Source organism: Narcine bancroftii, chromosome 7, assembly GCF_036971445.1.
Source record: "Narcine bancroftii isolate sNarBan1 chromosome 7, sNarBan1.hap1, whole genome shotgun sequence".
Taxonomy (NCBI): domain Eukaryota; kingdom Metazoa; phylum Chordata; class Chondrichthyes; order Torpediniformes; family Narcinidae; genus Narcine; species Narcine bancroftii.
In genome coordinates this window covers 46715456-46737707 of record NC_091475.1, presented here as the reverse complement: position 1 = coordinate 46737707, position 22252 = coordinate 46715456, and the positions used below count along the sequence as shown (strand labels likewise).

Below are 22252 nucleotides of genomic sequence, written 5' to 3'. Positions count from 1 at the left end.
TAGGATTTTCTGTTCATTTTTCAAATTTCCCGCATCTTTTGTATTTTGTTATTGTCCCCTTTATGTTAAAATGTTTTCTGCTTTCAGCATCACATGAACCACTCACTTGTTAATTATGTTCTGTCCCTTTCAACACCTAATTTACATAATCTATATAATCCCTTGATTTTCTAAACCATAGCCAAATTCATGCAACCCACCATCATCACCTACTTTTATAAGCCCAATAAACTGTAGATTAGTGGTTCCCAAACTTTTTTGGGCTGCTGTCGCCTTGCCTTCCAGGTCACACATCCCAAGATCCCTCCTCCCATACAATGGTACTGGGGGGAGTGGTTTTAGTGGTGGTGCTGAGCGGAGTGGGGGAAGGTTGATGGCAATGCTGAGGGGGGGGGGTTAATGGCAGCACTGAAACAGGGGTGGTGGCAGCGCTAAGAAAGGGGTGGTGACAACGCTAAGAAGGGGGTGGTGGCAGTGCTGAGAGGGGCGTTGGCGGCAGTGCCGAGAGGGGGAGTGTTGGCGGTGCTGAGAGGGGTTGGTGACAGCGCTGAGAGGGGGTGTTGGCGGCGCTGAGAAGGGGGTGGTGGCAGTGCTGAGAGTGGGAGTGTTGGCGGCAGCGCTGAGAGGGGTTGGTGGCAGCGCTGAGAGGGGTTGGTGGCAGCACTGAGAGGGTAAGTGTTGGCGGCAGCGCTGAGAGGGGGAGTATTGGCGGCAGCGCTGAGAGGGAGTGTTGGCGGCAGCACTGAGAGGGATTGGTGGCAGCGCTGAGAGGGGTTGGTGGCAGCGCTGAGATGGGGGTGTTGGCAGCACTGAGAAAGGGATGATGGCAGCTCTGAGAGGGGGGTGTTGGTGATGCTGAGAGGGAGTAGTGTCGCCAGTACAACATGGTGGCCACCAAGACCAGCTCTTGTGAGAATGCCTTGTCACCATTTATTTTGCTTACTGCTGCCAGCCCAAATCTGGTCAGAAAATTACTGCACTACCTTCTTCATTAAACTTTGCAGCAGATTTAATAATATCAAGACTGAAGGTTTGGAATGCCCCCTTTTTCCTCACTGCCCCCTTGGATCTTTCCACCCCCCATGGGGGTGGGGGGGGTGCGGCAGCACCCACTTTGGCAATCAGTACAGTGGATTATAGTGTTTAGATCATGAACCAATTATGATGGCTAAAACTTACTAATTACTGCAGGGAGTAGAGTCATAGGGTGATTAATTGTCTGGATATCTCTGCCATGCTTAATTTCAGGCCTACAGTGGCAGCCACATATCAGATATAATTATTTCATGAGCTTTGACACCACCTTTACAGGCTGGTCTGACTCTTATAGGGACCAAGTCCCACATATTCTGCACTTGGAAAGCAATACCAACATGCAAATTTGGAGCAGGAGTAATCCATTCAGATGTTCAATCACCACCATTCATGGCTAATCTCACTGCAGTTCCAATTCAACATTTCTCCTTGCCCTCATAACTGATTAAATGAGCCTTAACCTATTCAAATTAAAATATGTTATAATACGATATTTTAGGATGGCACAGTGGGTCAACAAGTTTCTACACCATAAGCGAGCTGGATTCACTCCTGACCTCGGATGTTGAATGTGTGAAGTTTGATGATGTATGTTTTCTCCGGGTGCTCCAGTTTTGTCCCACACTCGAAAAAACATGGGTCGAGAGGTTAATCGTCCACTGCAAAATTCCCCAAATCTCGAGGATCTAGGGAAGGTTGATGGGAATGCAAGAGAAGGGGGAGAGGGGAAATTAATGGGGGAATGGGATTGCTCTGTGGGTTAGAGAAAACATCTGCGTCATTAGGAAATATGCAGTGATATGGAAATTCACAACATTCTGCATCCATTGCTCTTTGAGGAAGAAAGCTCCAAAGATTCAAGACACATTGACCCCTAGTTCTAGATTCTCCTGAAGTGGAAATACCCTCTTTGCATTCAAGTGTATGAATTGATGGTTCTCCAAGGTCCACAAGAAGTTTCTACAGGGTCTGGGGCTGTAAAATTCTTTTCACAAAAGCCCACATGTGCAACACATTGCCCAAAGGGGTAAATAATTCACTTCTCTTTAACATCTGCTTCTGGCTCCCAGTGCTGGACTCATTGGTCTGATGGTGAAACAGATTGATTTCCCTTTAATAACAATTTAAGTAAATTTTTACTTGCCTTCCCCGGGCAATGTATTTTTGCAATATAGATATTTAAAATATTGTTAATACTTTCACCATTGTGTAGTTCTTGCTGTCAAAGTGTTTTATTTCCAATAATTTATTATGCAGTTTCTATCTTCGTAGAGGTTATACTATAGAGATTGTACTGCCTAATTCCTGCATTAGAACAATATTCATATACCATACAGGTACACAATCCTTTATCCGGAACTCTTGGGGGACAGTGTGCTCCGAATTTTGGATTTTTCCAGATTTCGGCCAGCTGCCCCAGATTTAAGCCCACTTGAATTGTCCTGATGTATCCACCCCCTTCCAGTCGCACTGGCGTCTCTCTTCCCCCTTGACCACCCGAGTCGCTTTGCCGTCTCTCCCCCCCGCCCACCTGAGTCGCGCTGCCATCTCTCTCTTCTCCCCCTCCCATCCGAGTCGCGCTGCCGTCTCTCTCCCCCCCCCCACCCGCCTGAGTCGTGCTGCCATTTCTCTCCCCCCACCAACCTAGTCGTGCTGCTGTCTCTCTCTCTCTCTCTCTCTCTCCCTCCCTCCCTCCCTCCGCTGTACCAGTACCAGGAAAAAAATGCCGCATTTTGGATCTTTCTGAATTTTAGATGTCCGGATAAAGGATTGTGTGTATCTGTATAAAGAATGGACAAGATGCATTAATTAAAAAGAGTAGTCAAATGATGTAGAATTGAGCTTCAATAGTAACGTGGTGGTTTATTCATCTTAGTTGATAAAAATATCAATTTGCTTGGTAAAGCTCCATTCAATATTGAATCTTATTTCAAGAAACTCCTGAATTAACAAATGGTTTTCTGACAGCTATCCTGGCCCTGAAGTTTACCAGGTCTCCAAGAAGCCTGTTCTCCAAAACAACATCTCAACCTTTGAGCACAACATTGTCGAGGAAATGACTTTCTTGGCATCACGTTTTTTTTTTGCACACTGTGCAATCCAATTTCTGTAATTAAAAACCAATAAGGAAGATTGTGGGTTTAATCCTTGGATCATGAACAGCATTGATTCCATTGAAATTTTCCCATGCATTTGAGACGTAACCCTTGGAAAATAGCAGGTGTGCACAATGTCACCCAGCACACATCTCAACAAGCTTGTTTGCCCACCATTACTATGACTGAAAACTAATATGATCCCCTTTCCCAGATCTGATATACAGCATTCTACTTGACCTGAGTGTTTCAGCATTTTATGTTATTATTTCAGATTTCCAACACATGTAGTTTAGTTTTTTTTATTTTAAATTATTGAAAATAATTTTCACTTTTTTCCACCTCTTCAAATGCACAAGGAACAATTAGGAGAATGGATGTGGCTTCGTAAGAATGTAAATTTGCTCAATTGAAAATGCTCAAGTCATTTAAAGTGGCTATATATAGGCCGCCTATAAAGGCGGAGGTTCTTTGCCCTTATGGCTAAGGATGTACCTTTCTGAATGCACTGTGGCCGGCTTCAAGGCACCAATTCCAACCCTTCCTAGGGAAGAATAATCGGCAGAGTGCTGAACTCCATTGCCTGACCTGAATGTACAGCAGCTGGTTAGGGGAGGGATGATGATGCCATCAGCCTGTGACCCATCTCCCCACTCACCCCTCAAGGCAGCAGGAGCTGTCAGCGGAGGCCATCGGGGCAGTGAGAGCAGTGGGGGCTATTGGGGCAGCGGGGACCGATGGGCCAGCGGGAGGCAGCAGGAGCCATCAGCTCCGGAGGGCACTACGAGGCGCCTCTGGATATGAATGGGACGCTGGAGCAGCCTTGTCCACTCTTGTCGCCAGCCTCCAGGCGGAGGCCTGACATGAAATGGCCTTATGATTAGGTTGAGAATGTTGTCTCCAGTTGAAAAAAAATGTAAATTAATTTCAGAATTACTATTGATTCACCTGAGCCCAGTAGAAGCTGAACATCAAACATACTCCTGAAGTTGAGATTTTCCTCTTATCCTTCACTGAGCCAGCAGCTTGATATTTGACAACGGTAATTAGGTAGCTGAGTTCTGTGCTTCAGAAACCCTCATTCCAAGCCCATCAGCCTCCTTTATGATTACCGTATTATTGTTGCTATTGTGGACTCTGTCCAGTGGCCCTTCATCTGATATTACTTTGCTTTAGGTGACACAGAGACCGGGTTCCCACAGGATGAAATGTCTTTTCCGAATCAGCTTTGTTCCAAAGGATCCCATTGATTTGCTACGGAGAGATGCAGTTGCTTTTGAGTATTTATATGTCCAGGTAAGTGTGTCCTAATGCAGTACGTTCATATTGTGATGCTATACCATACGTTTTGGATGCATTACATGGCTCCATCGCCTGTGTTGCATCCATCAGTGTCTTCTTCCAGAGTGTAATTTAAACATATGTGGCTGAATTGCGCAATAAAAGGACTCAACTGCTTATATTATTAACAAGCAAAGCTGTAAAAAGGAAAGGAGGGAGGGACCAAAGGAAGGAAAGAAGATCAATCTAACATTTGTAAGTTGTACAAAGTAGAAATGCAAGAGGACAAATACAACGTAGAGTTAGAATGTGAGAAAAGAATTCATACAAATTGAAGACAGTCTGAGTGCACTGTTGTGAGGTTCATTCAGAAGCCCGATTTCTGCAGGGATGAAATTGTCTTTCAGCCTTTGGCTTCACATTTGCACTTTCTTGAGCCATCTCCCCGATGGAAGAGGGAGAAGAGAGCGTGTTTGATGGGTCCTTCAGAATGTTGGCTACCCTTCTTAGGCACAGGAGAATGTGATCATATGTATGAATGACTTTATCATGGATAATCACATCTTCAAATCAAAAGCATTCCTTTTAATGATTGGAAATGGGCAGTATCTCAGTTGGTAGCAGCAATGAGGGTGGGACAAATGGAGAGAACTTTTAAGGTGGTTTTCATGTTTTTTAGGTCTGTTCATGCATAAGGTTTTTTTTTAATGCTGGTCCTACCAGACTATACAATGAAGAGTTGGTCAATGAGGAACAATTCTACTTTGCTCAAGTATGAAACAGGCTCCCTGTGGATCATGGGTGAGTCTCACTCCAACCAGTAGTTCCTGTGTCTGGACTCCATTCAACATTACTCTCGTGTAAAAAACTGAGAGCAGCCATTCAGGGTTTGTAAGCATTCATTATCAGCTGCAAGATTTTACTGTAGTGTTGAAATTCCCTCTCTGCATCACTATAGCCTTCCGTCAGCCCCACAGCTACCTTTCTCATGTGCGTATTAAAGGAATCTTTTCCATCTTTATTTCTCATAATGATATTAAAAATGGGGGAGGGGGGGTGTTTGCATTTTTTTTCCAAACACTCCCAACTCTCTGAGAGCAAAAGGAAGGCAATGAACATTGCTATTCTGTAAACCGTAGCTCTGACTTCCTCAAATAAATGATTAACAACAAATGTATTTTTTAATAGAGGAATAACTTCTTCATTTTAATTTGCATGGCAAACATAAGAGAAGGAGCTGAAAGCTAATCCTCCTCATAGACAACTGGCCATTCTGGGTTATTTATGTGAAAGATTAGCAGAACCAATTTGTGTCCTTAGGCTGTAGAGATTCAGGAAGCAGATCAGTACCTGGATTTTCACACAGCATTTTGCTCTCCTGCTGCACACTGTACACCAAGGTGGCATGCGTGACTAAATAAAAATGATATGTGCTTTTCATATAAATGTTACATTCTCTTCTGTACCATGTATTAAATTTTGATCTTTTCAAAAGGAGAAGAAAAAAATGAAATTGCAGTAACATTTGCTGTAAAAATCAAGCACATAGAAGTTACAAGGGTACCACAAATCTAATTGCTTTAGATTGCAGGGGACTGTTGATCTGAGGCACGTTTATTATCTCAGGCAGATGCCAATGAAGGTACTTACTGGTCTCGTCTTTGGTTATACTTCTCCCTCTACTGTTTCTCTACCAGAGTTGCAATGATGTGGTGCAGGAGAGGTTCGGACCTGAGCTGAAGTATGACGTGGCTCTCCGACTTGCTGCTTTGCAGATGTACATCTTGACTGTGAGCACCAAACAGTCTCAGAAAGTCTCTCTTAAGTACATTGAGTAAGTAATGACAGTACCATGATAATGGTCCCGGTTACAATTTGAAACATCCTGATAATGTGTTGGGAAAATAGTACTACAAGCTGAAAGCTCAGAAGTGTAGATTGAATTGCATTTAACTTAGGTTTATTTCAAGTTATTGACCTAGAATTTCAGGGCATCCAGTTTTATTGAACAATTTTGGCAAGCTGTTGCGATAAATGTTTGAAAGTCTATTTTGGTTTATTATGTCTTGACAGTCACAATCGTGGCTAGACTTTGAGACAACATGTTCAAAGTTCTGTCTCATTCTGCCACTATAGTTCCACTGGATTAAGACGCTGCAGAATTCGTGCCGATAGTTGGTACTTTCACACAAGTAAAATCATACACAAGAAATGGAAACAGGAGAAAGCCATTCAGCCCTTTGACCCTGCCCTTATCATACATTCAGATCATAGCTAATCTTCCTCTCCACCGTTTTTCTGGCTTTCCACATATCCATCAATTCCTTTTAAATCCAAAAATCTTCACACCCTGTTTTGAATGCAGTCAGTAGGTCTTTTACATATAAAGCCAAAAGACACTTTCAGACAGAGCAAACACCATTCTGTAAAGGCAAAGGTTTTTTGCCCTTATGCCTAAAGATGTACCTCTCTGAATGCACCTTTGCCAGCTCCGAAGCAATGATTCCAGCCCTTCTCAGAGAAGGATAATTGGTAGAGTGCTGCGCTCTGCAGTTGTACATTCAGGAATGTAGGGAGAGCAGGGAGCAGGGAAAGAGTGCCCAGTCCGTTCAAGCTTTAAATGACCTGTTAAAGGAGGCAATGGTGGTTTATTTTAAAATCCTGCGACCACAGGGTCTGGGCTCAAGATAGCAGTGTCTGTGTTTGGCAGTGGCCTTGAGGGGATTACAGACCCCAGGGAAGCAGACGACTGGCGCAGGGCGCCAGAAAATGGGGAGACCTCCTCTGTTTGAGAAGGAGAAGCAGAGGAGATTACCCTATAGGCTGGTGACCACAGAGGTGGACCAGTGAGGGGCTCTATGGCTAAGAACGCACATGAAGTGGGCGGTTGCCGATTCGATGCGAGGAACCCACGCAGGCTGTGGTTTGCTGGCGACTGCTGTCAAAGGATTCACACCATGCTGGAGACCAGCTGAAGGGTTACCAGGTATCGGAACCGGGATGTGTGAGGGTGCCAAGGGCGCTGAAGGCTTCCTGATCCTGTCAGGGTTTTGGATCTGAAGCTCGGGTTGCCCATGGTTGGGACTGGACTCTGAATGGCTGCAGAGGCTGTGTGAGGCAAATCCATGGAGACTCAGTGACTCTGAAGAGATTTTCTTTTGTTTTATTTCTCTCTGACTAAAGGATGCTGGCCAACTTCTGCTGATATCGAATCTTTGTCTGCCTTGCAGCACACTAAAGGCAATTTTATGTAACCTTACATCTGTTTTATTACACGACAATAAAATAATTTTGAATCTAAAATGAGGACAAATTTCTTCACTCAAAATGTGGTAAATTTTTAGGCCATTTCATGTCAGGCCTCTGCCTGGAGGCCGGCTACAAGAGCAGAATGAAAATCATAAAACTTAACTTTCAGACAGCAGCCCGAAAATGCTGCTCCAGCATCCCATTCATATCGAGAGGTGCCTCGTAGTGCCCTCTGGAGCCGATGGAGGCGGGGCGACTGGTGCCATAGCGCCACCCATCATAAATACGTGGCAGAGCAATGGCTGTCTTCCCTACCCATGATCCTTCTGTGGTTCCCAGAACAGTTCCAGCTGCATGGGGGATTATGGGTATGGAAGATAACCATTGCTCTGCTGCATTTTGAGTCGCAGAGAGCGGCCCTGAATGCTGAAGCGGCCCAGTGAGGCTGTTTCAGCCCACACCAGATGCCCCCTGAAGGTTCCCACTGGCTCTGTTGGATCCTGCTCCCCCCCTCTGGCCCAATAGCTCCTGCTGCCCCGACAGCCCCTGCTGCCCTGACAGTTCCTGCCCACCACCCATGGCTTGAGGGGATCATGGAGGGAGAGGGGTGAGTGGGGAGGTGGGTCGCGGGCAGATAGCATCATCAGCCAGCCCCTAACCAGTCGCTTGCAGCAGTTGTACATTCAGGCTGGGTGACCCACGGAGAGCAGGGAGCAGAGAAAGAGTGACCAGTGGGTCAGCATCAGCCTGCAATTTATGTTGAGACAAATGCCCAGTTCTACATTCCTCAGGCAGCAGAAACATCCTGCCTCATCTAATATGTTATCCAGATAAATTCTGTGTCACAGGGAGATCCCACTAACAGTGCAACAAAGAACATGGTGCATTTGTCAACTTGCCTTGGACAGACCAAAAAAAACGTTGAAATAAAAGTCAGCTCCCTATATTGTCAAATCAGCCTTAGCAAAAATGTAACTAGATTCTTGTTCAAGCTGCTGTTGACGTGACATAAGAATTTCAGTGCTACTTGACCTTTGATGAGAGTCAGCAACTTAATTAAGAGTTTACCATTTCAAACTCCCAGTGTCAACAGGATGTTGCTTCTCATTTGCATCAGGAAACAGCAACACATATCCTGGTTTTTCAAATTTCAAGGAAGATTGTTTATAACAAATTGTATATCCTCTTGATGTATTCATGCCGTCACAGTCAGTATTGTATCGCAGAGATGTGCTCACATTTTGCTTTCCAGTAGCAAGTCCCAAAAGTGATGTATAATATCCTTTAGGTGCTGAATTATTTACCTTTCAAAGGTCACTTATTTCCTATTCTTCAGAATGTATTATGTATAACTGCTTTGCTAGAAATATTACTGAATGGGCAATGGTATTTCTGTCCATGTTTACGAATTCAAGTACAGAATGAACATGGAAGAAGAGATTCAGGCTATCAGTTCACTGCATTAGTATTAACCGTAAGAAAGAGCTTGGTAACTATAGAATTTGTGGAGAGTGAGGATTATAAGGCCTTGAAAAGCAAAAAAAATGGTTGAACATTGCACAGAAATCCTGTTGCAACCATTAAAAAAATAAATCCGGGGGGGGGGTGGGGGAAACAAATTTTAGAGAATGAATATAAAATCTAACTTTCCCATTTATTAATAAACAGAGATCACTATGTCCAGACTGTGGAGTGAGCCTATGATAAACCAAACATATTCCTTTCTCCATACTTCCATATGTTAATTTATTTAAAGGGCTCCATCTTGGAGACCCTTTTGCATTGGGTCTTGTTGAGCACTCACTGTGTGATAGTCCGAATTGGCAGAACTATTTCTGTACTGCTGGATAAAATTAACCAGCTGTATGGTGGAGGAAGGAAAGGAGAAATAGCAGCCACACACAATTAATATCTTGCAAATTGTAAAGACTAATAGGGTGACGAGCAGAACAACAGGGAAATAAAAACTGTAACTGTCTTGCAGGCCAGGCATGGGTTTCATCTGGCTTTGACATGCTTTTCTATGAGGAACACTGATGTTATATATCATGAACTGCAGATTTTCCATGCAAAACAATATATGGGTTGTGACTCCTTGAATTTGTTGATTGGTTGGCCAATAAAGTTCATTTATACTAATAGAATGGTTGCTGTGGAAATATTAATCCATTCTGGTAAAATTCTGCTCAGAAGTTACCACTGTTACTGGAAATGTCACATTCAAGTATAAATACCTTGATTTATTGAATACCAGGAATCTAACCATGGGATGGGGCGGGGGTTTTCTTTCAGCCTATGCTTGTGTGAATGCACATATATGTGAGAGGGTGTGAGAGAGAAAGAGAGAGAATATCTACATTTACACAATGTTTACTGATAAATACATCAAAATATATCTATTGTAATATTAAACACCAATATCACTCTTAAAGTTACTTTTTTCATTCCAGATCTTTTCCATTTTCATAAAACCAGTAATGTTTCATTGAGCAAACAGACTTTGTTTCAGTTGCACAAGTTGCTCTGTAAATTTACCTCATTAAAAGTAGTGAGCAATATATTAGTTTAGTGGGTTATGTGACTCTTATATCATTACCCTGCGGGAATTTTCATTGGAACTCACTACGTATTAGAAATCAGAACAGCACTTCACCTTTTGAAGAGAATCTGCAGGTTGTGTGTGCAACACAAGTCGCTCTGCACATCTCTATCAATGAAGCTGGGGAATGGTTAACAAGCAGCACAGAGCCGGAAAAAGCAGATTAAAATACTTAATCCCATACCAGATCAGGGACAGAGATAATGAGGAAAACAAAGATGAAATTAAGTAGCAAAAAATTACAATTTTCAATGAAATTTTTAAGATTACGAATAAAAAAATGAAATCTGAATTAAGACTACACATATGTGAAAATACATTTCAATATCAGTTAGTAATTAAGACTTTCCATGCCCCATGAAAATTTACTCAGACTGGTGGACAATTCCTTTGTTGAGTTTAGTCTGATATCACTACAGCTCTCCATTTCACGCAGCAGCCCCTTGGTTGTCACAATTATCTCCATGTATCCAGTTGTCTTATTAACAGATAATATTGTTAATATCAGTTGTCGCTAATGCAAAATTGGGTCCAGTGTTTCCTTAAGGCTTCAGGGACATTGCGCGATTTGATTTAATTTCAAGATGAGTGAAACACCAAAGTCTGCATGTGAATTGTCGAAAAAACAAACCAAAATGCTGGACAAGCTCAGCCAGTCTTTCAGCGTCCATAAAAAGCAAAGATATATTGCCGACATTGTGGGCCTGAGCCCTTCTTCAATGAATAAGTCGAATGAGCAGGAAATCTCAGAAAGTCTCAGAATTCAAACAGTGCTGGCTGGGGGAGGAATCCAGACCAACAAAAGGTGTTCATTGGATACGATAATAGGAGAGGTGAGTGGATCTCCCAGTGGCCACCCAATTCAATTCTCCGTCCCATTCCCTTGCTGACATGTCTGTCCAAGCATTGCCAGACTGAGACCACCTACAAATTGAAGGAACAACACCTTATCTTCCAACCCTCCAACCAGATGGTATCAACTTCTCTGTCTTTCATTAAACCCTGCCTCCACCTCACTTCTCCCCCCCCCCTCCCCACCCCGTCGCCTTACCCCAGATCTGTCTCTCCCTTCTCTATTTGTACAGGCATGATAAATTCTCATCTAGGCCCTTATCAGATCCAATTAACACCTGTTGTTGATCTAGATTCCTCCCCCAGCCGGCACTGCCTGTATTCTGAGATTTCCTGTTTCTGGCTCATTCGACTTATTTCTTGAAGAAGGGCTCAGGCCCGAAATGTCAGCAATATATCTTTGCTTTTTATGGACGTTGAAAGACCGGCTGAGTTCATCCAACATTTCTGTGTTTTTACTCATTTCAAGCTGAGTACGTGACAGCAGTATCATCATTCATTGTCACACAAATCAGACAACTCTTCAGAGAGAGAGACAGACTTAATAGCCTCTTTTAAACTGCAGCACCTGGGTAACCCTCCTGGGACCCAGGTCCGATTACAGGGGCAAATGTGCTGGAAACACCTTTTAAATTGCAGGGGGGTGTCTATAAATCGCCAACCTGGCAATTTAAGGGGGATCCCGGCCCCGCAATGATGCATCATTTACTTCCAGTGAGTACTCACTGGAAGTACCATCGAATGTTCGGATGCTGGCTGCCTGGTGACGCACACACACAAGCACTGACGTCACTGAAATAAGTGGGTCGGCCATTTTCTTTTTCAAATCACCTGTGGATGCAACCTAGGTAAGTTTAACTGGGTTCCCTGACTACACCCTTTCTAACTGCCACGTAACTGGGACACTAACTGGGCGAATTGCCCGGTTAACCCCATTTTACACAGCAGTTGGGGATTGAACACGTTCTGCTGGGATGGTGATTCTGTCCCTCCCCCTACATGTGCTTCCCGAACTGCAGCTTCTTCCTCTGTTTTCATTTTGCTCAGATTTTGTACCTCTTGGTTGGTGTTTGGATTTCCTCTGCAGTAAGAAGTACCAACATATTCCATTAAACACAGATCCAAAGGCCATGTTCATTTCCCTATTTTGATGTGCGTTAATAAGGAGATACTTAGAGACAATGGGTCTTGCCTTCTCTATGACAGACATTTCTCTTCCAGGAAAGAATGGGGACTTGAAACATTCCTCCCTCCCATGGTATTGCAAAGCATGAAAGAGAAAAATGTAAAGAAAGCATTGACCCACATCCTGAAAGCAAACCAAAATCTTGTTCCTCCTGGCAAAAAGGTAACATTGCACCATGAACTGTAAAAATATTCATTGCCTGGCGTAGTAAATTCCCATGCCATTACCTTAACTGATGCTATTATATCATGCAGGAACCATATGCAGAAGATATTATGCACCTATTAACACAACAATTACCTCTGACAAAGTGGAAAAATGAGCATTAGTCCTTCATTCGTAGAATGCTCTGACTTGCATTAAATATTACATTTTTTGTGTGGGTAAATATATGAACTGGTGACTATGATCAATCATCCTTAATTCAACTACTTAAATGATTGGAAAATATAATTTCTCAATTAAAAAGAAATTAACATGCAAATGGAATGCAGAAGGGCTCTGAAGAAGAGAAAGAAGATTGGCAGTCACTTGCCTCACAATATTAGAATTGTTTTCTGCCACAATTTCTAGCTCTTTGAAGCAGTTACTGCAGTATGAAAATACCTACCAATGTCTAAAACAGCCATTCTCAACAGTGGCTCAACACCAACCACATCTTCTCCCTCCCACCGCCACCCCCCCCCCACCCCGTGGCAGGGGATGGGGGGGATGCTCAGCACATTTAAAAGGGGGGCATGAATTGAAATCATAAAATGTTTTTTTTTAACGTGGTTGGTAGTACAGAAGAAGCCAACTAAACTTGACTGCTGCACAGGGAGTGGGGGGGGGGGGGCATAAAGTTTGAGCAGAGTCTTAAGGAGGCCATAGCCAAAAAAAAAGGTTGAGAATGGCTGATCTAAAAATTGTGCTAGACTTTGAAGCACCAATTATTTTTTTAATAAGATGCTGATTAGTTTTAGAATTGCTTGGTATTCTTCCTTACTGAACCGTAACAGTCTAACTGTACTTTAGTGGACTTTCTTCTGGATTAATTAGATAACATGGTGTGATTTTATTCCAATACATTTTGCCCAATTGCAAGCTTCTTCATTGAAAGGAATATTTGATTTCTTGATTTGGAAGAGTAAGCAGTACACGTTACCCAACTATATTTTAGTGACAATCACTGGCCTCCATTCCAATCACCATTTAATGTAATCCTTTACCTCAAATCAGATCTTATTTTCTATTCTAGCTATCTGCATTGCAAGCCAAGGTGCACTACCTAAAGTTTCTCAGTGACCTGCGTTTATACGGAGGCCGAGTGTTTAAAGCCATGCTGGTGGTAATGTATCTTATTTTTCTCCTCTTTCTGCTAACCTCGATGGAGAGGAAACAGTTCATTAATGTTCATCTAAACTTTTAAAACTCTGTAATTATAATCCCTTGAGGAAAATACTTCAGACACCCCAAAATATCAAGGAGAATGGCTCGAAATGACAGCTCTGGGTACAAATAAAATTCATGAATACAAATCCTCGCTTTGCTGTAATCCCTGCTGATTTCCATATCCTGTACAGAAAAACTTAATTCAGATTTAATCATCTTTGTGTCCAGCATAGCTGTGCAGGAAAACTACAAATTGGCTCACAGTTGGTCAGATTTAATGCTATTTATTTGTTCAACTAATTATTTTATGAATTGTGATTTTGCTCATCAAAGTAGCCTGAAGCCTTCCAGCAGCATAACTGAAAATATCGCATTTAAGAATGCTCATCTATTGTGTGTGAGGTATTATTCACCATGAGGAACCTTCAAAAGGTCAAGCATTTTTGCTTCCAACACAGATTGATCGCGTGAATGCATATTTTTATGCCGGTCAAAATAGAATGGATAGGCTGAGTCCAGATTCTTTCTACAAAACTCTCAGTCATTCACAACTAAATAGGAAAGTATCTGACAGCCTTAGTCATTGGAACTGTTGGTTGAAAATGGGAAACATTGACCTGCAGGATTGGTGGTGACATGTTACTGATGTGGAGTAAATGTTTGGTGTGTATAGTCTGTAACAATGCATTCTGCTGATAGCTTGATTTGGATTCAAAAAAAGATGTAACTCTGTTGTGTTGAAAGGGAAAACTTTGATGGGTTCAAAGAGTAATGAGTCTGGAAACGGGCTGAACACAAGAAGAATTATTTTTAACTCACGTAAGGGGGATCGCAACAGGGTTCTCAGTCACAAAAAACAGTATAATCAGTCATATTGGACTTAACACTACCAATACTATCAACTGTGTACAGACTAACAAACACAGTGCAACCCAATCACATCAGACTTAACACTACTGATACTAGCAACTGTGTACAAACTTATAACAAGCAAGCATTACAATTCGCTACCCACATTTCTTTGGCTAACATGGGCACGGGCTCCAATGCTATCTAACAGCTCTGATCCCTGTGTGGTGCACACCTTACCAACTACTCCTCCAGCAATGTCCACAGATCGTGACCTGGAATGGAACAGAGTTTGTCTCACGACCGAAGAGCAAAAGAGAAAGAGGTACTTAATGTTGTGGATTTTATAGTAGTGTAAGATGGCGTGTCTGGCCCAGGTAATCACTAGGTGATTTAAGGGCCAACGGTCAGGTGTGCACTGATGGTTGGGTAGTGTCCAATCTTGATTGGCAGGTGATGCAACTTCCACCTAAGTTCCAGATGGAGAGGTCACATGACTCTCCACTATCCACATGACTTTCCACCCCTCGGAAGTCACACCACTCACCAATCATTAAAAAACAAGTAAAAACATTACAAAAAAAATTAATACTTTGTTATAAAAGGTAAATAAAATTTTACAGTGCACATTCCCCCCACTCCTATGGCACAGTTCCACATGATCATTACCATCCATCCCCTTACCCCTTGTTGACCCCCTTCCCCTGCCGGACAATGGCTCAGACCTTGACTGGGTCCAGCTACCAGCCACTTGCAGCTGCTGCATTTTGATCAGCTTGCAAGCTGGCTCTCTAGGTTGGTCGCTCACACTTGGTCCGTCTGTACTGCATCGTGTAATGTACAACAGTGATGCTGGAGGTATTCTATCTCCCTATCTTTCTGGGCACCCTATTGGTCTAATTTTCCTATAATTTCCCATTGGTGTCTTAGGAGAGACGCCATAGGCCAAAGGGCCCCATAACTCCCCTCAGTCTCCAGAAATCCCGACTTCTCAAGGAGAGACACCACGTGGTGCCCAATCTTCTCCCCTCACGGGTCCAAACTATCAGCCCAGTCATCTGTGGACACCAGTAAACCTACTAGCCTGCTAAACTCTGCACCATCATTACTCCACCCTGGGCTTCTACTCTCCTGCCCTGAGGCTCCCTTACTAGCTTTGGGGCTCTTCCTGTTCACAAAAAAGCATGCCATCACACACACACACACACATATATACCCACACACACACAGACACACCCATATACACACCCACACACATACCCACATACACACACATACCCATATACATACACATACCCATATATACACTCACCTACACACATGCATATACCCACACACACAACAGGAAACCCACACACATGCTTGGTAATACAAAGTTCAAACATGACGACGGCATGTGTGTCAAGCTGAGACTCCTTGAACCATGCTCGCAACGCCAAATGTTGTGTGGGAAAGGAAAAGATTGGGGGTTCAAAGAGCAACAAGTCTGGACAGAGGCTGAATGCAGGAAGGACCTTTAAACACACGTAAGAGGATCGCAACAGAGATAACACACACTAGTGCTCTCAATCACAAAACACAGTATAATCAGTCAGATCGGATTTATCACTACTGATACTAGCAGCTGAGTACAGATTTACAATGGGGAAAATTGGTTGGTTGGGGTTGGGTGTTGGGTTTTTCCTCCTTTGCCTTTTGTCAGTGAGGTGGGCTCTGCGGTCTTCTTCAAAGGAGGTTGCTGCCCGCCAAACTGTGAGGCGCCAAGATGCACGGTTTGAGGCGTTATCAGCCCACTGGCGGTGGTCAATGTGGCAGGCACCAAGAGATTTCTTTAGGCAGTCCTTGTACCTTTTCTTTGGTGCACCTCTGTCATGGTGGCCAGTGGAGAGCTCGCCATATAACACGATCTTGGGAAGGCGATGGTCCTCCATTCTGGAGACGTGACCCATCCAGCGCAGCTGGATCTTCAGCAGCGTGGACTCGATGCTGTCGACCTCTGCCATCTCGATTTCTCGCCTTTGTTTTTGTACAGGGTGATGATGGTGGCATCACGAAGATGCTCCAAGAAAAGTGCAGAGAACAAAACAAAGGACTCTACATCACCTTTGTTGACCTCACCAAAGCCTTCGACACCGTGAGCAGGAAAGGGCTTTGGCAAATACTAGAGCGCATCGGATGTCCCCCAAAGTTCCTCAACATGATTATCCAACTGCACGAAAACCAACAAGGTCGGGTCAGATACAGCAATGAGCTCTCTGAACCCTTCTCCATTAACAATGGCGTGAAGCAAGGCTGTGTTCTCGCACCAACCCTCTTTTCAATCTTCTTCAGCATGATGCTGAACCAAGCCATGAAAGACCCCAACAATGAAGACGCTGTTTACATCCAGTACCGCACGGATGGCAGTCTCTTCAATCTGAGGCGCCTGCAAGCTCACACCAAGACACAAGAGAAACTTGTCCGTGAACTACTCTTTGCAGACGATGCCGCTTTAGTTGCCCATTCAGAGCCAGCTCTTCAGCGCTTGACGTCCTGCTTTGCGGAAACTGCCAAAATGTTTGGCCTGGAAGTCAGCCTGAAGAAAACTGAGGTCCTCCATCAGTCAGCTCCCCACCATGATTACCAGCCCCCCCACATCTCCATCGGGCACACAAAACTCAAAACGGTCAACCAGTTTACCTATCTCGGCTGCACCATTTCATCAGATGCAAGGATCGACAATGAGATAGACAACAGACTCGCCAAGGCAAATAGCGCCTTTGGAAGACTACACAAAAGAGTCTGGAAAAACAACCAACTGAAAAACCTCACAAAGATAAGCGTATACAGAGCCGTTGTCATACCCACACTCCTGTTCAGCTCCGAATCATGGGTCCTCTACCGGCACCACCTACGGCTCCTAGAACGCTTCCACCAGCGTTGTCTCCGCTCCATCCTCAACATCCATTGGAGCGCTTACATCCCTAACGTCGAAGTACTCGAGATGGCAGAGGTCGACAGCATCGAGTCCACGCTGCTGAAGATCCAGCTGCGCTGGATGTGTCACTTCTCCAGAATGGAGGACCATCACCTTCCCAAGATCGTGTTATATGGCGAGCTCTCCACTGGCCACCGAGACAGAGGTGCACCAAAGAAAAGGTACAAGGACTGCCTAAAGAAATCTCTTGGTGCCTGCCACATTGACCACCGCCAGTGGGCTGATAACGCCTCAAACCGTGCATCTTGGCGCCTCACAGTTTGGCGGGCAGCAACCTCCTTTGAAGAAGACCGCAGAGCCACCTCACTGACAAAAGGCAAAGGAGGAAAAACCCAACACCCAACCCCAACCAACCAATTTTTCCCTGCAACCGCTGCAATCGTGTCTGCCTGTCCCGCATCGGACTTGTCAGCCACAAACGAGCCTGCAGCTGACGTGGACTTTTTACCCCCTCCATAAATCTTCGTCCGCGAAGCCAAGCCAAAGAGAGAAGTACAGATTTACAAGTACAGTGCAACCCAATCACATCAGACTTAACACTACCGATATTAGCAACTACAGATAAACATGGTATAATCAGTCATATCAGACTTAACACGACTGATACTAGGAACTGTGTACAGATTTATAACAACTAAGGATTACAATAGGCTACCCACCATTCCTTGGCTAATGTGGGCACTGCTCTAATGATATCTAAAAGCTCCAATTCCTATGGATTACCAACTACTCCTCCAGCATTGTCCACAGTTCGCGATCTGGAGTGGAGCAGGGTTTGCCTCAGAACCAAAGAGCATAAGAGAAAGAACTACCCTACGTGGTAGACTTTATAGTTCAGTAAGCTGGAGAGTCTAGCCCAAGTCATCAAGAGGTAATTAAAGGGCCCACTGGTTAGGTGGGCACTAATGGGTGGGCTGGGTTCAACCCTGATGCGATCTCTGACTAGGCTCCAGACTGCGAGGTCGCGTAACCCTCCACAATCCACATTCCCACCAGGTTCCAACTGGAGAGGTCACATGACCCACCACAATCCACATTGAACCTGCTTTGGAGGGTTTCATTTTCTCAAAGTCCTCATGTCCACCAGCTACAATGGATATTGAACACAAAAGGAGACGTTTCTTGGTTCAAAGCTAATAAGAGATACTTACCTTATCTATAAGCACTACACAATGGAATATGGTCAAGATTGAAGTGAACATGGCTAATATTTTGAAGTGGAAGGACTTTTTCTGTGCCGATCTCTGGGAGGACTAGAGGGGCTGATTAAAAGTTAAAAAGATGAATAAACATAGCACTTTCATGTCCCTTTCAGGATATCCAAAAAACATTTTGCAGCTATTGCTGTCATTTTGAAGTATAATCATGGACAGAAGTGCTAGAGAAGGGAGAGATGCTGTGTTTGTAGTAAAATCACTGAAATGCTGGAGGAACTCAGCTGGTCTATTCAGCATCTATAAGAGACAAAGATAGATTGTCAAACTTTCAGGCCTGGGCCCTTCTTCAAGGGAACAAAAAGAAGTGCTGGAGAAACTCAGCAGGTCTCGCAACAACCATAGAAAGTAAAAGGTAAGCAACGTTTCAGGCCTGAGCCTTTTGTCAGGAATGTTCCCGACGAAGGCCTCAGGCCCGATATGCTGGTTACATTTTCCTTCCTACAGAAGGAAGTGGCTGAGTCTCTCCAGCACATTTGTGTATCGCAATTGACTCCAGCATTTGCAGGTTTGTATTGTTTAATCATGGTCAATGCTTGCATTCACCTGTATCAGCTGGTCTGAAAAATTCCAGCCTTAGTGTGTAATGAAGAAGGCAACTTACATTAATTTAGCACTTTTAACATGGTAATACCCCAAGGTACTTCATAGAAATATTGTCAGACAAAATGTGACTGACATTTTTCTGCAATAATCTTTTTACCAATTGTTCGTCTATCTAATTCTGCCTTGAAAATATTCATCCTTGGTGGAGAGCAATAGATCATTAACATTTATCTAAACTTAAAATGTAGTATAAGAAAATATTCATGTACTTTACTCTGCTTTCAGAGCTCTTTGGAAGACTAATGGCCTTTAATGGGAAAAATTATCCTTTATATCTTAGACAGCCCATTAATTTTAAGCAGCATTCCCTCATTCTTGATTCTCCCATACAGTTCACTCCACAGGTACCATCACAGTTTCATTTCATGTGTAATTGATTTACCTTTGAACCACTTGATCCTGCTTATAAGCAGCTAGACAAGTGCTTTTCTCTGCAAATGAAACAACAATGGTGCCTGCATCATGGACTTGGGGGGGAGCATACTTCTCTATTTTTGGGGGGACACTTTTAACACAACCATGCTAGCTCTCTGCTGTCATTTCACCTGGATAAAGGTGCCACTCCTTACTATTTAGTTACATACATACCAAGGTAAAGAATAGTTGTGGATCTGTGCAAAAGAAAGGTGTAGATCAGTGGTTCCCAACCTTTTTCTTTCCACCACTTTAAGTAATCCCTATACCATCTGTGCTCTGTGATCAGTAAGGGATTGCTTAAGGTGGGATGTGAGTGGGAAGGAAAGGTTAAGAATTACTGTTCTAGATCCAATTGTTACTGAAATGTTTTGCTTGAGAAAAATTGTAATTGGCCCATTTCCTTTGGAATCATGAAACTGTATACATAATGAGTCAATTAGGTATGATTACAATGGTGGTTTTCAACCTTTTTCTTTCCACCCACTTCTCACCTTAAGCAATCCCTTACTGATCATAGAGCATCTATGGCATAAGGAATGCTTAAAGTGGGATGTGAGTGGAAAGAAAAAGGTTGAGAACCACTGGTGTAGATAATGGTAAGTACGAGCCAATTAGTTTAACCAGGTTATTCACACCCTCATTTCAGCTGATGGTCATCACTGAGTATGAGAACTAATGAACTGAAATTCACCAGAATTGATCAATACATGCCACATACTTTTGTCGTCTTGAAATGGGGTTCAGAATATTGTACAATTCTTATAATTGAAAATACTTGGACTTTTTTTGGAGTATTGTTAAATTACAATTGAAAACATAGTAAAAGAAAATTATGATCCTATTTTCTCTCCATTTAAAACAGCAAGGAGAGAAACACTCTGAAGTCACTTTATTAGTGGGACCGAGATATGGAATTAGCCATGTAATTAATGCAAAAACACACCTGGTGGCTCTGCTGGCTGACTTCAGCCATGTGAACAAGATCGAGATGTTCACAGAAGAGGAAAACAATGTGAGAGTTGAACTGAATGTGCTGGATGTCAAGGTAAGAAACTACCTTATACTTGAAGGAATCAAACTGAGGGGGGGGCGGAAGGAATCAAACTGAGAAGGTCACCGAGGCAAGTGAGCTGGGGCAGGTTTGGAAAGGATGTGAAAAAGACAGTGGGAGGAACATTGTTCAGCACAGGAAAATGAAAAGAAATCAACAACCTCTATTTCCCACTGTCCCAAAATTCTAATGCCATCTTTGATTACTTTAGGACAAGTCATAGTTTCTTCAGTGTGGTCAGCATTTAATGGCCAGAATTTTAATAATTACAATCGTTATTGGTCATGTGTTTTCCCTTTGAAAATAACCTCACTTAAGAGAAGCTGAAAGCATCTTTATTCATGCAAATATGGTGCCGAACTGAACCTCTCCAGACAATATTAACCCCGTGTGTATGATGTCATGCACGTATGAGCATTCCCATGACACTCTTTCCCCCTTAAAACAAAAGTTTGTGCTTACTGGTAAATAAGTATAAAGTTAAATTTACAATTGTTAACACTACAGAGAATTTAAGCATAACATCCACTAATCATGGTAACTATAGATCTAGTTCTACTGGAAACATACAAAGTCCTAAAGTCACAGCCCATAGTCTTTGAGATGTACCGAATAAAGTCTTTAAGTCACTGAACATAGTGTTTTAGATGTACTGAAGGATGTCTTTCTCTCATGGATCTTCTCGGACATGAAGAACACCATACCGGAGTATGACTTTTCAACTTTTTTGGAGCAGATAGCTTCCCGCTAGCTGGCACTACTGGCTGTGTGTCCGGTATTTGACCGGGATTTGTTCCTGAACAGCCCGTGTCTCAGCAGCCTGTACTGGAGCTATCTCGGGCATCTTTGTCGGGTTGTGCCAAAAATGGAACATCAAAAGAATCATCGGCAATTGGAACGGAAATGAGGACCTCGATTGCTCTTAACTGGCCGATGTGTCAATTTCACATCTTGTTCCCCACTAGTACTAAATATGAACATGGACTTAATTTCTTGAGAAGCACGCCTCTTATCCATGTTTCTTTATTCTCCCAGTAATCTCTTACTAATACTTGTTCTCCAATCTCCAGACATCTTGTTGGCTTACTTGGGGATGTCAACTTTTGAATACGAAGTCCGACGTTTGCGTGAACTGCAGTAAGTCGGGTTCTCAAGTTGCGTCCAAACTTCAGTTCTGCCAGCGTGCATTTTATAGTGGAGTGCAGTGTATCTCTTTATAACAGAAATTCTGCAATCTTTTGGCTTCATGATATTTTACATGATTTCTTTGCTGCCATCAGCCTTTTAAATGTCTGCATGAAGCGCTCTGGTTCCCCAATAGTATTAGGATGGTCGGGTGCACATTGTCGTTTTGCAGAAACTGAAAGCATCTGACACAAATTGAGATGCATTGTCTGAAACCATTTCTATGAGTAATCCATACCCTGCGAACAGACTCGTAGTCTCTCAGTTGTTTTTTTAATGTTGAC

At 43.2% G+C, this 22252-nt stretch overlaps 1 protein-coding gene across 1 annotated transcript in view; it reads left to right on the top strand.

The window, feature by feature from the left end:
• LOC138738862 (FERM and PDZ domain-containing protein 4-like) overlaps positions 1-22252 on the top strand; it is a 391286-nt gene that overhangs the window by 349827 nt on the left and 19207 nt on the right. Inside the window, exons 9-13 of the mRNA XM_069889976.1 lie at positions 4308-4427; positions 6110-6246; positions 12334-12460; positions 13536-13625; positions 20595-20777. Of these exons, the coding sequence (XP_069746077.1) occupies positions 4308-4427; positions 6110-6246; positions 12334-12460; positions 13536-13625; positions 20595-20777 (657 nt within the window). The remainder of the gene's footprint in view (positions 1-4307; positions 4428-6109; positions 6247-12333; positions 12461-13535; positions 13626-20594; positions 20778-22252) is intronic.